The sequence below is a fragment of the Triturus cristatus genome, chromosome 7 (genome assembly GCF_964204655.1).
Source record: "Triturus cristatus chromosome 7, aTriCri1.1, whole genome shotgun sequence".
In the NCBI taxonomy this organism is placed as follows: Eukaryota; Metazoa; Chordata; class Amphibia; order Caudata; family Salamandridae; genus Triturus; species Triturus cristatus.
In genome coordinates this window covers 257,526,041-257,539,197 of record NC_140590.1, presented here as the reverse complement: position 1 = coordinate 257,539,197, position 13,157 = coordinate 257,526,041, and the positions used below count along the sequence as shown (strand labels likewise).

The window sequence follows — 13,157 nt, the reverse complement described above, 5'->3', positions numbered from 1 at the left end:
TGACATCTGCATCATGATATTAAGTATTTCTTTTCTAATGTTGTCGAAATTAGTGATCTAATGCAGGATCAGTGAATTTGTGGTAATTCGCCCCTGTATTTTTGGAATTGGGAATAACAGTATGACCGGGCCTGGAAATCTCTGGGTGAGTTTAAACATGACTTGCTGAGAATGTTTGAGGGAATAATAGGCCTTAGGGTTCCATTACACATTTCAGAGTAGTTGGCAATAACCACCAGTTATCTCCCAGTGGAGTAGTGTAAAGGATCCCCTCATTCTTCATCTCATTTGGGTCAAGTACAGGCTGGGCAGTGGCTGAAGGGCCAGTACAAATTAGCCTCCAGAAGAATCAGGCAAGGTAAAGGTAACTTTCCAAAAGTTACATTTCCTATATATTTGATAAAACCCTGACTTCTCAATTAGATTGGATTTTTGTTAAATATGAAAATAGGTCTTTGAATGGAGCCTGCAGCAGGTCAAACATTATATATTAAAGTGTATAATAAATACTTTGACGTTTCCTATTTGCCACTTGTAGCCTGATCAGTGACACTGTTGTTTTGGGCCTAGGCACTTGGAAAATATGCTATTTCTAATGTCACACATGTTCCACTCTTAAATATTATGCACTCTACCTAGTGGGCAGAATGACTTGCTTAGGAGTTACTTATTTAATATTTTAAAGGCGGTTTTCATACCTCTCAAAAAGGTCATTTTGACTGGAGTGTGCAGTACGGTTCAAGCTGCTGCTGTTAGGCCACAGAGGATAGGCCTGAAGCCACGTTTCACTTGTCACACTAGTGGATGGCACAATCCGTGCTGCAGTTCACAGGTGACTTTTACATTCTCATGCCATGGGTGTAATTTCTACACCAAATCCTATGGTGGTACAGAAGAGTTAAATGTGCCAATTAGGGATTAGCCAATGTTTACAGGTTTTATGGGTCAGAGCACATACACTGGACTGCAGTGCCCCAGTGTATAGAAAACCAGCAATACAGTTCAGTGACCACACAAAATGGGACATTTTCTCACAAGAACCAGAGTATTGGTGGAGAAAGTAACAAACGTAGTAGTGGAGAGTCCACTATTTGTACATTTTCTGTCCTGAGGTCACGGCTAAAGTCAAATGCTGCAGCACAGCCGTCTCCAGCTGTGATTTGTTTTACAACTTGAGGTAATATATGTTTGTTCTTTCCATGCCTTTATAGTATAAGGAAGCAGGGCCAAACTGGCTTGTCTTCAATTCCAGCATTTTCCTAGTGGAATGCAGGCTAGCAGGTTGCTTTCAGAGCAGGGTGGGCTACCATGTCCAACCCTGAAAGCCCTGTGGCTACATTCTAATAGTGATCTCCTGTAGTATGGGGCTGGTTTGGCCATTTTGACCAGGCTGATGCAAGGAAGAGCAACAAAGGGGCAATGTGCCACTTACTTACAGATGATCTTCATTGCTCCAAATCCTGAAATATGCTTCTGTACCTAACTGGTTCTTCCCAATGTGGAGAGCTTGTGACATAGCAGGTGGTCAGAAGGAACACGATAGAGTATCATGCTGAGAGGAGAATGGAAATGGGAGAAAAACTAAACCTTAACAGAGTTTGGCAAAAAACCTCAAAAAATGTTGGCTTTCTGCCTCAAAGCTGCACCCAAACCTTACAGTATAAGGAATGCGACGAGAAATCCTCTGACCCAAAGGTAATGGTGATTACTAATAGATGTTTGGACCAATAGATATGAAGTTGTCTGCTGCGTTTATTGGAACCACAGGATGAGGGGTAAATACATTGTTCTATGGATCACTTAAAACGGAACCTGGCAAGTGACTTACTCTCCATCTTTGTAATTGGGTGTACACAATGGTTGCTGTATATGAAAAAGGCATTTTCTTATACACTGGAAGCATTAACCCTAAGATGTATTATACATCATTGAGTCACAAACATTTGAAGGAACTCACACATTGATTGGGTAATGGTGTAACTGACATGATTCGCTGACATACTGACCTGGAATAGTTAGCACCTGTTTGAGTTTGATGTCTTGTCATTTATCTTTCTTTAATTTAACTCTTAAAAAGGTTGTTTTTTGCTTCAATGTCCCAACTAGAACGATGTAGTTAAAGTCTTCCTGTGATCAAGTAAAATGGCGGAAAAAATTTGAAGCGCCTTGTGAAGAGCATCATTGCTGAACTATGTTATGTTATGTGTATTTGTATAGCGTATTCCCACCATCTGTGAGATGTAAAGGTCTTTCGGAAACTGGGCTTCAACTATGAATTTTTATGATCTAGCATTCTTCACATACAGAGGTCCTCATTTAGATTTGAAGAAGGTGATACTCTGTCCTAACGTGATGGATAACCCGACCGCCGCATTACAAGTGTCATATCCCTGGTGCACAGGCACTGCATGTTTGAGAGTTCCTGGATGTGCTGTATCAGTGATGCACGGGTACTACACGGTTGATGGTCCCAGGGTGCTGTATCATTGAGGAACAGGTGCAGTCTGTGTGTGTGTCACTAGGTGGGCCAGGATGTTTGTGATGCAGTGCTACTGCACTCTTAAGAGTACCAAGGTGTAGGAAAGCGCCCCTTTTTTGACATGGTCACCCTCACTTTTTGCCTGGTATTTCGATACAGTTCTGACAGGATGTGCATTGGGTTCATGCTATCCAGGTCCCCAGTGCCAGATCTATTTTCCTAAACTGTACAATTGTTTCCCCAATTGGCAATACCTTTAGCACCCCATGTAAGTCCCGAGTAATTAGTACCCCAGATACCTAGGACAAGGAGGCTAAAGAGGGTCCCTAAGTGCTGCAGAATTTATTGTGCCACCCTAAGGGACCCCTCACTAAACTCATACAGACTGTTATTGCAGGCTGCGTATCTTGGTGCAGACAAAAGTTAAAACATGGCATGGCACAAAGCCCTTTCTGACATGCCTGCAGACACTGTATGCAGTATAGGTAAGTCAGCCCCAAGGCAGGGTGCACTATAATACATGTGCGGACATATCTGCATGAGCAGATATGCCCCTGTGCTGATCAGTTTAATTACTGCCAGTACAAGTGACCAGGGAAGCCATTTTAAATGCATGTGTTGGACACTGGGCAAAAACGAGTTCCCCAGCTACACGATGCATTCACTGAAACAAAAGATGTTTGGTATCAAACATCTTGTATTAATAAACCCACACGGAATCCACTTATAAGAGATCCTGGACACTTTGCACAGTATACCTCTTTTTGGTATACTATATAAAGAGCCAGCTTCCTACACAGGGCACGATCTGGGGGTTCTCTCGGAGCAACATCACTAATGTTCTTCCTGTGACAGTGTGAAAGGCTGCTGGGAATTTACCAACAAACCTTGCTATAACCCTGGGGTACATGTACTGAGGGTTCCTGGACATGCTATTTAACGGTGCCCACGTGCTGCATGGCTGAGGATCCCTGGACGTGCAATATCAGTGATGCATAGGTACTACATGGCTGAGGTTTCCTGGACATGCTATATCAGTGGTGCATAGGTACAGCACGGCTGAGGGTTCCTGGACGACTATATCAGTGATGCACAGGTACTCCACGGATGAGGGTTCCTGGACATGCTGTATCAGTGGTGCATAGGTACAGCACGGCTGAGGGTTCCTGGACATGCTATATCAGTGGTGCATAGGAACAGCACAGCTGAGGGATCCAGTACATGCTATATCAGTGGTGCATAGGAACAGCACGGCTGAGGGTTCCTGTTTGTGCTATATCAGTGGTGCATAGGTATAGCACGGCTGAGGGTTCTTGTACGTGCTATATCAATGGTGCATAGGTACAGCACGGCTGAGGGTTCCTGTACGTGCTATATCAGTGGTGCATAGGTGCAGCACGGCTGAGGGTTCCAGTACGTGCTATATCAGTGGTGCATAGGTACAGCACGGCTGAGGGTTCCTGGACGTGCTATATCAGTGGTGCATAGGTACAGCACAGCTGAGGGTTCCTGGACGTGCTATATCAGTGGTGCATAGGTGCAGCATGGCTGAGGGTTCCTGGACATGCTATGTCAGTGGTGCATAGGTACAGCACGGCTGAGGGTTCCTGGACGTGCTGTATCAGTGGTGCATAGGTGCAGCATGGCTGAGGGTTCCTGGACATGTTATGTCAGTGGTGCAATGGTACTGCGCGGCTGAGGGTTCCTGGACGTGCAATATCAGTGATGCACAAGCCCTGCACGGTTGAGGGTCCCGGGGGTGATATAAATATATTTAATGCACAGGTGCAAGTTCTGTGTGTGTGTCACTAGGGTGGACACAGTTGCTTGTGATGCAGCGCTTCTGCAATCTTAAGGGTACCAAGACACGAATTGGGGGTTCTCTCGGAGCAACATCACCAATGTTCTTCCTCCGACAGTGGAATCTGCTGAGTAAACTTGCGAGTGGTTGTAGGTGTGAGTGTGTTTGTAAGTTCACATGTCTCGCCTCCACCGGCGGCGCCAGGCCCGCGGGTCCTGCCCTCGCCGGGCCCTCCACCCCGACCCTCCACCCCGACTCTCCACCCTGCCTCGAGCGCGCGCTGTGGTTAGGGCAGGAAGCTCTCGCGTTAGGTATGCTTCTGCTGCACGCGCTCGCCTTTAGTTTTCAGGAGATTTTTTTGCTGTGTTTTTTGCTATTGCTGTTCACCACACGCCCTCTTTAGCTATCTAGCCAGGACCACAAGAACCACCGCCACAAGTGTTTTTCAGTCAAATACTAGAAAAAAAAGAAAAATCTTTCGTTTCTATTTTTTGTCTGTTCAAAGGTCTTTTGACATTTGCAAAACAGATTCTCATTTGGGACTAAGAACATATACCTATTACTGATCCCATCATGTCCATAAACAAGAATTGAACTGAACATCATGTATCTCGTGTATCCTCTCAGCAGCAGCTGACTGCTGGCACACTCCATCATGTTTACGGCCTCCACACTAGGGCTCTGTGGGTGACCCCCATCGTCACATGGTCCGATATCCGCGGGACACTTTAGCTTGCCATCCTTATGATGTCGATAAAAGGAGTACACGTTTTTTTAGGTTATAATATCCATCAGTTATCTGTCAATAAACTGAGCTTGCCCACTGCATCATCCTAGATTGTATCCCTGAAAAATAAATCACTTATTAAGACGGCGTAGATATTGATTATGCAGTTCAGCAGACGGAAGCCCATAGATTGAATACTAAAGGGTGCATCCGGTCAACGACGTCACAATAGGTCTCACACCCCAAGCAGGCGTCATCAAACTAAGGAAGGTTCTGGCAGGCCCTCTGCTGGTGATTGTTAGAGAGCTGGGCTGGGTACAAAGAATTGTGTTTTTCCCCTTAACTGGATGGCCCCATTAACTACCAGGAACCCAGCATTCTAATGTAAGTAAAACAGATCTGGACTGTATGAAGAATCCCTTTTTTTCCGCAGGCGCTGTACCACCCATACCTGCGTAAAGATTCAGGGCCTCATTTCCGAGGAGCTTGCGCCGTTGCTGCGTCACTTTTTTTTGCTGCAGCAGCAGGGTAATCAGTGCCCCACACTGCTCCATATCTACAAACTGACGCATTGGGCACCACGCATCAGCTTGTCGAGGCCTGCGCCACGTGATACCTGCAGCAGGTATAATGTATGCAGGCTAGGCATTCCCACGCAAAAAAGCCATGTAGAAGTGGCACCGTGAAATTTACATTTCACTGCGTCACTCTACGACTTGACTGTGGCAAAATCCTTATGCCTGCTCAGACCAGGCTTCAGGATTGACACAGGGCTTTTACAATGGGACTGGCCTCTGTGTTCTGACAAATTGCTGGAGTTGCTTCAGATTTACGACCATCTCCAGCACTGTGTCACTTTTGAGCCAACAGATGAGTCAGAATTTCTGATGCATTTGTTAATCCTTGCGCCATGGAGCCCTGTATTTTAAATACAGCGCATCCATGGTGTCGCAAGGACGTTTGGCGCAGGCTCAAGGAAACTGACTCATCTATGCCGATGCATTCGTTTCTTAGAAATGAGGCCCTCAAGGTTGAGAGGCATTATTTTGACAGGCTTTCCAAGAGAGGGTCCAGTCTCTAGGAAGAAATCCCTATATGGATTTCAAGTTCTCTAGAAAAATACTGTGCAGCATCGCTAGAAAAATACTGTGAGATAGAAACCTCACCGGTCCAGAGTAGAGCTCTATGATCAGTGGCGGCTGCCACATACAAAAGGTAGTGGGGCGGGGGGCCGTGCTGGGGAGGGGAGCGCGGGGGAGCGGGTGGGGGTATAATTAAAAAAAATCTTACCTTAAGTTGCCGGCCACATCCACGTTGCGCCGGTGTTTCCTCTTCCGTGTCCAAGCAAGCATTGGGGCTGCATCAGACTCCCTGTCCAATGCCTGTGTGGTTCTGCCTGAGTGAGCTAAAAAGACCCTCAGGTCAGGGAGTCTGTCGGGTTTCTCCAGCCCAGCTGCTCAATGCAGCCAGTCTGGAGAAACCTAAGTGCGCATGTGTGTTTTGGTCAGCCGAAGACGGATGGCCAAACACATATGCGCACTTATGTTATGTTATTAAAACGTATATAGCGCGCTTATACCCAAAGGTGTCTTGGCGCTTTCAAGCTCAAACATACCACGCTGAGGTTTAGCTAAATTCTAAAAAGCCACCTCTTAAGTTGGTTTCTGAAGTCAAGGAGGGTAAGTATAGTCCTGAGGTATGGTATAGTGGAAGGGAGTTCCACAGCCTGATGGTATTGTAGCTGAAACTCCTATCACCCCAGCTCGCCTTTTTGATTCTAACCGTGGTCACCAAGCTGGCGTTGGACGATCGAAGACATCTGCTTGGAGAATACCAGCTGAATGTATTCCAAAGGAATTTAGGACCTTCTCTATGCAGAGCCTTGTGAGTAATACAGAGTGCCGTAAATGTAACTCGCTGGCCCATTCGGAGCCAATGGAGATCCTGGATACCTGTCCTAACTGACTGATATTTGGGAATATCCAGGATTAATCTAGCAGCAGCATTCTGTACTGCCTGCAACTCCCTAAGTAGTCTGGCTTGGACATTCATATATAGGCCGTTGGACAAAACTAACGAAAACACCACAGTTTTTCTGGCGTTTCTTGGAATGAAGGGGAGAATTTTCCTTGAGGTTTTGATGGTAAGAAAAGAGGAGGACACAATCTTAGAAACCTGGGTCTCAAAGTTAAGTTTCTCATCCATAGTAAAGCTAAGAATCTTTGCTTTAGCTACTGGAGTAGGAGGAGAGCCCAGGTTATCTGGCCACCAAGCAGGATACCAAGGTGGAAAAAGATTACCACACAGTACCACCTCTGTTTTGCTTGAATTCAGTTTCAGGCAATGCTTACTCATCCAGCTACTCAGAGCAATCATGCAGTCATGTAATTTAAGAGAGTGATTTTCATCCTTATCCACCGCCAAAATCACCAGCTGGGTGTCACCCGCGTAGGATGTTGGATTTAGATTGAAACTTCTAATCAGCGGGGCAAGTTGAGAGACATATATGTTAAATAGCGTCGGGCTCAACGAGGAGCCCTGACGGACCCCACAAGGCAGAGTAAATGGCGAGGACTTAAGCTTACCTAAATGTACCGTTTGAGATCTACCTGACAAAAAAGACGTTAGAAGAGAGAGGGCCTTTCCTTCTATTTCCATAGTTTTCAAACGTTGTACCGAGAGACCATGGTCCACTGTGTCGAACGCTGCGGACAGGTCCAGCAGAATAAGAGCTGCTGACCCTCCTCCATTCAATGTCATGCGTATTTCTTCCGTAGTTTTTATCAAAGCAGTCTCAGTGCTATGGTTTGCTCTGACACGAAACTGACTATGGTCTAGAAGTTGATTTTCTAAAATAAAAGTCGAGAGTTGAACATTTATTATTTTCTCTATAATTTTTGCTGGGAGTGGGAGTCTCGCTATGGGACGATAATTAGCAGGATCATTAGTGTTCAAATTTGTTTTTTTAATGAGAGGCAGAATACAGGCCTGTTTCCAGATGCTGGGAAATAATCCTTGTGTAAGCATCTGATTAAATATTAGTGACAAGTAGCGGGTGATGTGTTGATTTACGATTTGTAGATTCCTAGGGGGGCAAGGGTCATCTGAGGATCCAGATTTAGCAGCAGAAAGAAGCATAGCTATTTGGTTTCTACACATTAGAGTAAATTCTAGAAACAACGCCTCATTGGTTTTTTCCTGATCTTTAAGATTAGTATTAACCTTAGATGTGTCAAAAAGATCGAAAATTTGATCAACTTTACTTATGAATGTCTGGGCGAGCACATTGCAAAAATCTTGGTTGTGATTGAAAGAATTGTTTTTTTGTAACTATGGTGCATTTCTTTAAAATCTGAAACAGTTCTTTACTGGAGTTGCCAGCATTTTCAATTTTTAGAGTATAGTACCTACTTTTTTCATTAATAAGCTTTCTCTTAGAGGTCTGCAAGCATAGCTTTATAATTACATTTTTCAGGTTCATCAGAGTTTTTGCGCCAATTGCTTTCTTGCCTCCTGCAGGTTTGCTTTTCCAATCTCAGGGCCTCAGAGAACTAGGGAGCCAATGGTGTCTTTCTATATTTATTTACCGTAGTGATGGACGCTAGTTTTGCAAAGTTAGATTCGAGCCATGTGGTGTAGTTTATAGCTGAGGAATCGGCTTCTATTTCAAGGTCAGGTTGACTTTGAGTTAGCTGGATTGCCAATAATGCAGGATCAATTTTATGCCAGGGTCTACTAAGTATCGCAGTATCCAGTGTGGTCGCAGTTTTGGAAGGAGGTAGCTTATAGCTAAATAATACTGCATGGTGACATGACCACACTAGAGGAAATGTAGAGGGATTAGAGATGGCAGGATTGTTCATAAAAAGGCCATCCAAAGTATGCCCGGCTGAGTGTGTAGGGTCTTGTATCAGTTGTTTGAGTCCTAATTCTGATGTCATTTCAAGGAGATCTAATGTATCTTTGTCTGACATTAATTCTAGGTGAAAGTTTACATCTCCTAAAATGGTAAAATAGTTTTATTGGAGACCTAGTTCTAATAGTGAGTGGAAACTAGTCAGAAATTTGTCTTTAAGACCGGGCGGACGATAGATTAATATCCCTCTAAACGTCTCTTGTTTGAGAGGTGTGTCTGAAAAGAAAGGCTTCACATTCTGTGGATGGAATCATTGAACAGTGTGTACTTAACTCACTCCAATGGATAAACGCCAGACCCCCGCCTCTTTTTTGTGGTCTATCGAGTCTGAAAACTTCAAATCCTTGGGGAACTGCTATATTAAAATCGGGATCGGTTGCATCCCCACCCCAGGTTTCAGTTACAAAAAGTACGTCTAATTTATTATCATGAATAAAATCTGCTTAGATAGTACACATAGCACTCCTCCTACCCCCTCCCATGCCCTGGCCCTGCCCCTCCCTGCACATGCTGGCTGAGCCAGCTGCTTAAAAATAAAACGATAACCAGATATCGTTTTATTTTTTAGCTGCTGGCTCTGCCAGTGGGGCGACGCTCCTCCGCCATTGCAGAGGAGCCGCCCCTGTCTATGCTCTCTACAACATTTAGGTGCAGTCACTACTTGACTTCTTCCATGTACTGCAGCTATTATCTGCATCCAGAAAGAGTATTTTTCTCCTTTGGGCCACGTTTTTAAATCCACTGCATCCTGCCCTTTGAGCTGTGTAGGGCTTACCTTGGGGTGACTCATGTGTATTAAAAAGGAAGGTTTAGGCCTGGGAAAAGGTTTATTTTCCAGGTCGAAATGGCAGTTTAAAAATACACACACAGGCTGCAATGGCAGGCCTGAGATATGTTTGAAGGTAATGCTTAATTTGTGGAAAAATAAGTGCCAGAGCTCAAAATGTTTCTCAGGAGGCCACTGCAGCTTACCCCACTCACATGCAGCCCAATAGCAGTATCGCTGCTACCTACGTACCATCAGACTCCTCCAAATGTGACACAATGGACTATTGCTGGCCATCCACAGCTGTAGGAATGGCCTGGAGGTGCTGGCATTAATATTTTTTATGTTTATAACAATTGTAGATCGCCTGCTGATGTTTCAAAATAGACCAACAGCGCTACTATATGCTGCACTGTCATACCTGTCCCTGTGCCATGAAATATGTGCCATGAAATATGTGCCATGTCGAGCACCAGCAAACACCAGCACAAACTAAGCACCGTTTCAAGGGCTACTTTAGTGGGTGGCACAATAAGTGCGGTAAGCCCACTAGTAGCATTTAATTTACAGACTCTGTGTACATGCATTACCACTTTACTAGGGACTTAAAACTAAATTAAGTGTGCCAAATAGGTGTAAGCCAATATCACCATGTTTAAAGATGAGAGCACCGCACTTAAGCACTGGTTAGAAGTGGTAAAGTGCACAGAGTCCTAAGGCTAACCAGAGCAATAGCAGCAAAAAACATGGAGGAGAAAGTCAAACAGTTTGGTGGATGACCACCATAAGACTCACTAGTCATTCCAAACATTGAGTTGGGTAAGGATAAACATTCTTTGTTTCAGCGCCTATATACTCTATCACATGTGCTTTACAAATCCACATTTTGTGTGATACTTACAGCTGATATTTGAGTGATAAATCTTGCGGCGTTGGGGCCATATTACATTGGTGCAGGGGCATTACGCTATAGCTGTTATGTATTACCCATGCACGGGTTTGACAAAATGATGAAGATTTTTTTACATTACTGCTAGTTACCCTGCCTGATGCATTGAGATGATCACTGCTGATAGTCTTGAATGGGGTCGCCACCAGCATAATCTTTTCTGACATGGCCACTTTTACAACACTAAGAATATTAGTAGCTCATGAAGATTTTCATTGAACATATGTGGCTCCTACTACAGAAGAGGTTGGAGACCCCTGTCTCAGCTCATAAAGAACTGAGCAATTAGCTTTTGAATGAGATACTCATTCAAATACAATATATAAGTAGGACAATTGGGCTGAAATCACTAGTTCCTTATTTGAACAAATAGTGTTATAATAGACAATCCTTTTACTTCACAGTGCCTTATCGTGACGCTAGCTATTCCAAAAATGTCCTTCTTGTAGGCTTGAATAAGGAATAATGTTGCTTCCTATATAACTGTAAATATCAAAGAAGGGAGGAAGAAGCTAGGGTTTTTGACCCCCCACTCTACTTTGAAACGTGTGTACCAAATATATCAGAGGAGAGTGGGATCCTATGACCTGGGCGGTTCCCTGAGGACAAATCTGTGGGACCCTCAACAACTAATTTTGGTTAGCGGTATGTCTTCGCTGCTGGCGTACTGGTAGTTGATAGCATCATCATTGGGTCTTTTCCTCCAACAGGAGGTAAACTCTCTGACCGAAGAGATTATGTGGCTTTGTCTATGACAACATCATAACCTACATGATAAACTGATAACTTTCTTGGCTGCCTCGTGTTAAACTTGTCAGGGCATTGGGGCATTCTTGAAATTATCAAGGGTCATGCTTAGAGCTTACTTTTATCAACATAAGAGCGCTGAATGCACACATAGAATCTAATGTATTAGATTAAAACCAATTGTTTAAGAAGTAAACTTTTTTTAATTGTAATGAGTATTATATTATTACATGACTTTGTTGTGTGATTAACTTGCTAAATATTGTGTTGGCTCTGCTTACACCTTGACTCTTAGGGCCATGCCAGGTCCCAGGGTTGTACACCTCTACCCAGCAATTTTCAATAATCCAACCTTATAGTTCATGCCTACAGTAGAGGTTTCCTCAAGTTTCTTGTGTTTTCTTCTTTTCTACCGCAGACAGCTGTCAGCAGCTGGAGAGCGGCCTGGGCCTAGAACCCCATCCCGCAGCTGGCCCAGAGGACTTGGACGACTCTCAGATACGCTTGCAGCTCAAGCGGAAGCTTCAACGGAACCGGACATCCTTCAGCCAGGAGCAGATCGAGGCGCTGGAGAAAGGTGACTTCTGGTCTTCACCATTCATATGTTATGTTATGTTGTTGGCATTTATAGCGCGCACAGATACTCAAGAGTGTCACGGCGCGGCACCTAAATGGGGGCTGAGAATCGACGGATAATTAAATATCCTCTGTCAAATGACCTCACGTTGGTCTGTGATGCTTGTCTTAGCCTCTGCTTCTGACCACCCAGGCCTTTCGTTTCATTAACATCCCTTGGTAGAAGGTTATGGTCACATCATGTCGGTTTTCCCCCTCAGTCCTTTTCTCCATCTCTCATGCAGGGATCCCTCTCACTTCTTGATTTCAAAGTGTCCCCCCTGCACACAGGCCCAGATATGTTCTCCTTCCAGAGATGATCGTTGTCATGCCCTGACGTCCCGTTATGGGATCAGGGAAGTTTTCCTCACTGGGGGTGAGGTCTCAAGCTACAGGGGTTTGGTTCATCCACGAAACTCCTTATCACAGTCAGGCTAGAGGATTAGGGGATCATGTCACACAATTGGAGGATCCACCACAACCCCTCGTGCGCCAAGAGCAGGGGTGTATCTATTAGTGGTGCAGCAGACTCAGTAGCACAGGAGCACAGAGGACTGAAGGCCTATTGAATGCTGATTATTGGTAGGTTTTACTAGTCATTTAGTGGCCACAGGGGCATTTTCCTTGCTTGCACTCTGGCCCATGGCTTCCTTGCTATGCCACTGGCAGGGAGAAAGCTTCACACCCCTCAGTCAAAGCCAAGCACAGCAGCACTTTAAGGAGGATGGGTCCTGCCAGATCCCTGATCTGTCTGTAATTAAAAAACGAATTTGAAAAGTGTGACTATCGGGATCCATATTCATGTCCTTAACTTTACTGACAAAAATGCTGATCTATTTTCCAACACTGGCCGTATAAACCCTTACAGTATTCCATGTCAGCAATGCTATACCTGTTTAGATTTCACATGGCTTACTGCACCTTTCATTCCCCAAGTGCATTAACTTTTTCTAGATGTTGTGTATCCGTAGTTCTTTTTATATGTAACATATGACTCTTGCACGTCGCATTCTTTGAACTGAGTCAGCTCCAGGTGTCTGTGTGAGTTCAGGCTTTAGATTTTTATGAAGGCCCATGATTGACAGCTCAGAAGCTGAGGCAGAGGCAGTGTGAGCTAAGTGCTTCGGTCGACATGTTTCAGCCTGGAACAGCCCTTG

The 13,157-nt window shown here is 44.5% G+C and overlaps 1 protein-coding gene across 1 annotated transcript in view; it reads left to right on the top strand.

Annotated features, from left to right (window-relative positions):
• The window catches only part of LOC146809341 (paired box protein Pax-6-like), a 101,649-nt gene that overhangs the window by 77,398 nt on the left and 11,094 nt on the right, over nt 1–13,157 (top strand). The window contains exon 3 of the mRNA XM_085616139.1: nt 11,804–11,962. Coding sequence (XP_085472265.1) covers nt 11,804–11,962 — 159 coding nt within the window. The remainder of the gene's footprint in view (nt 1–11,803; nt 11,963–13,157) is intronic.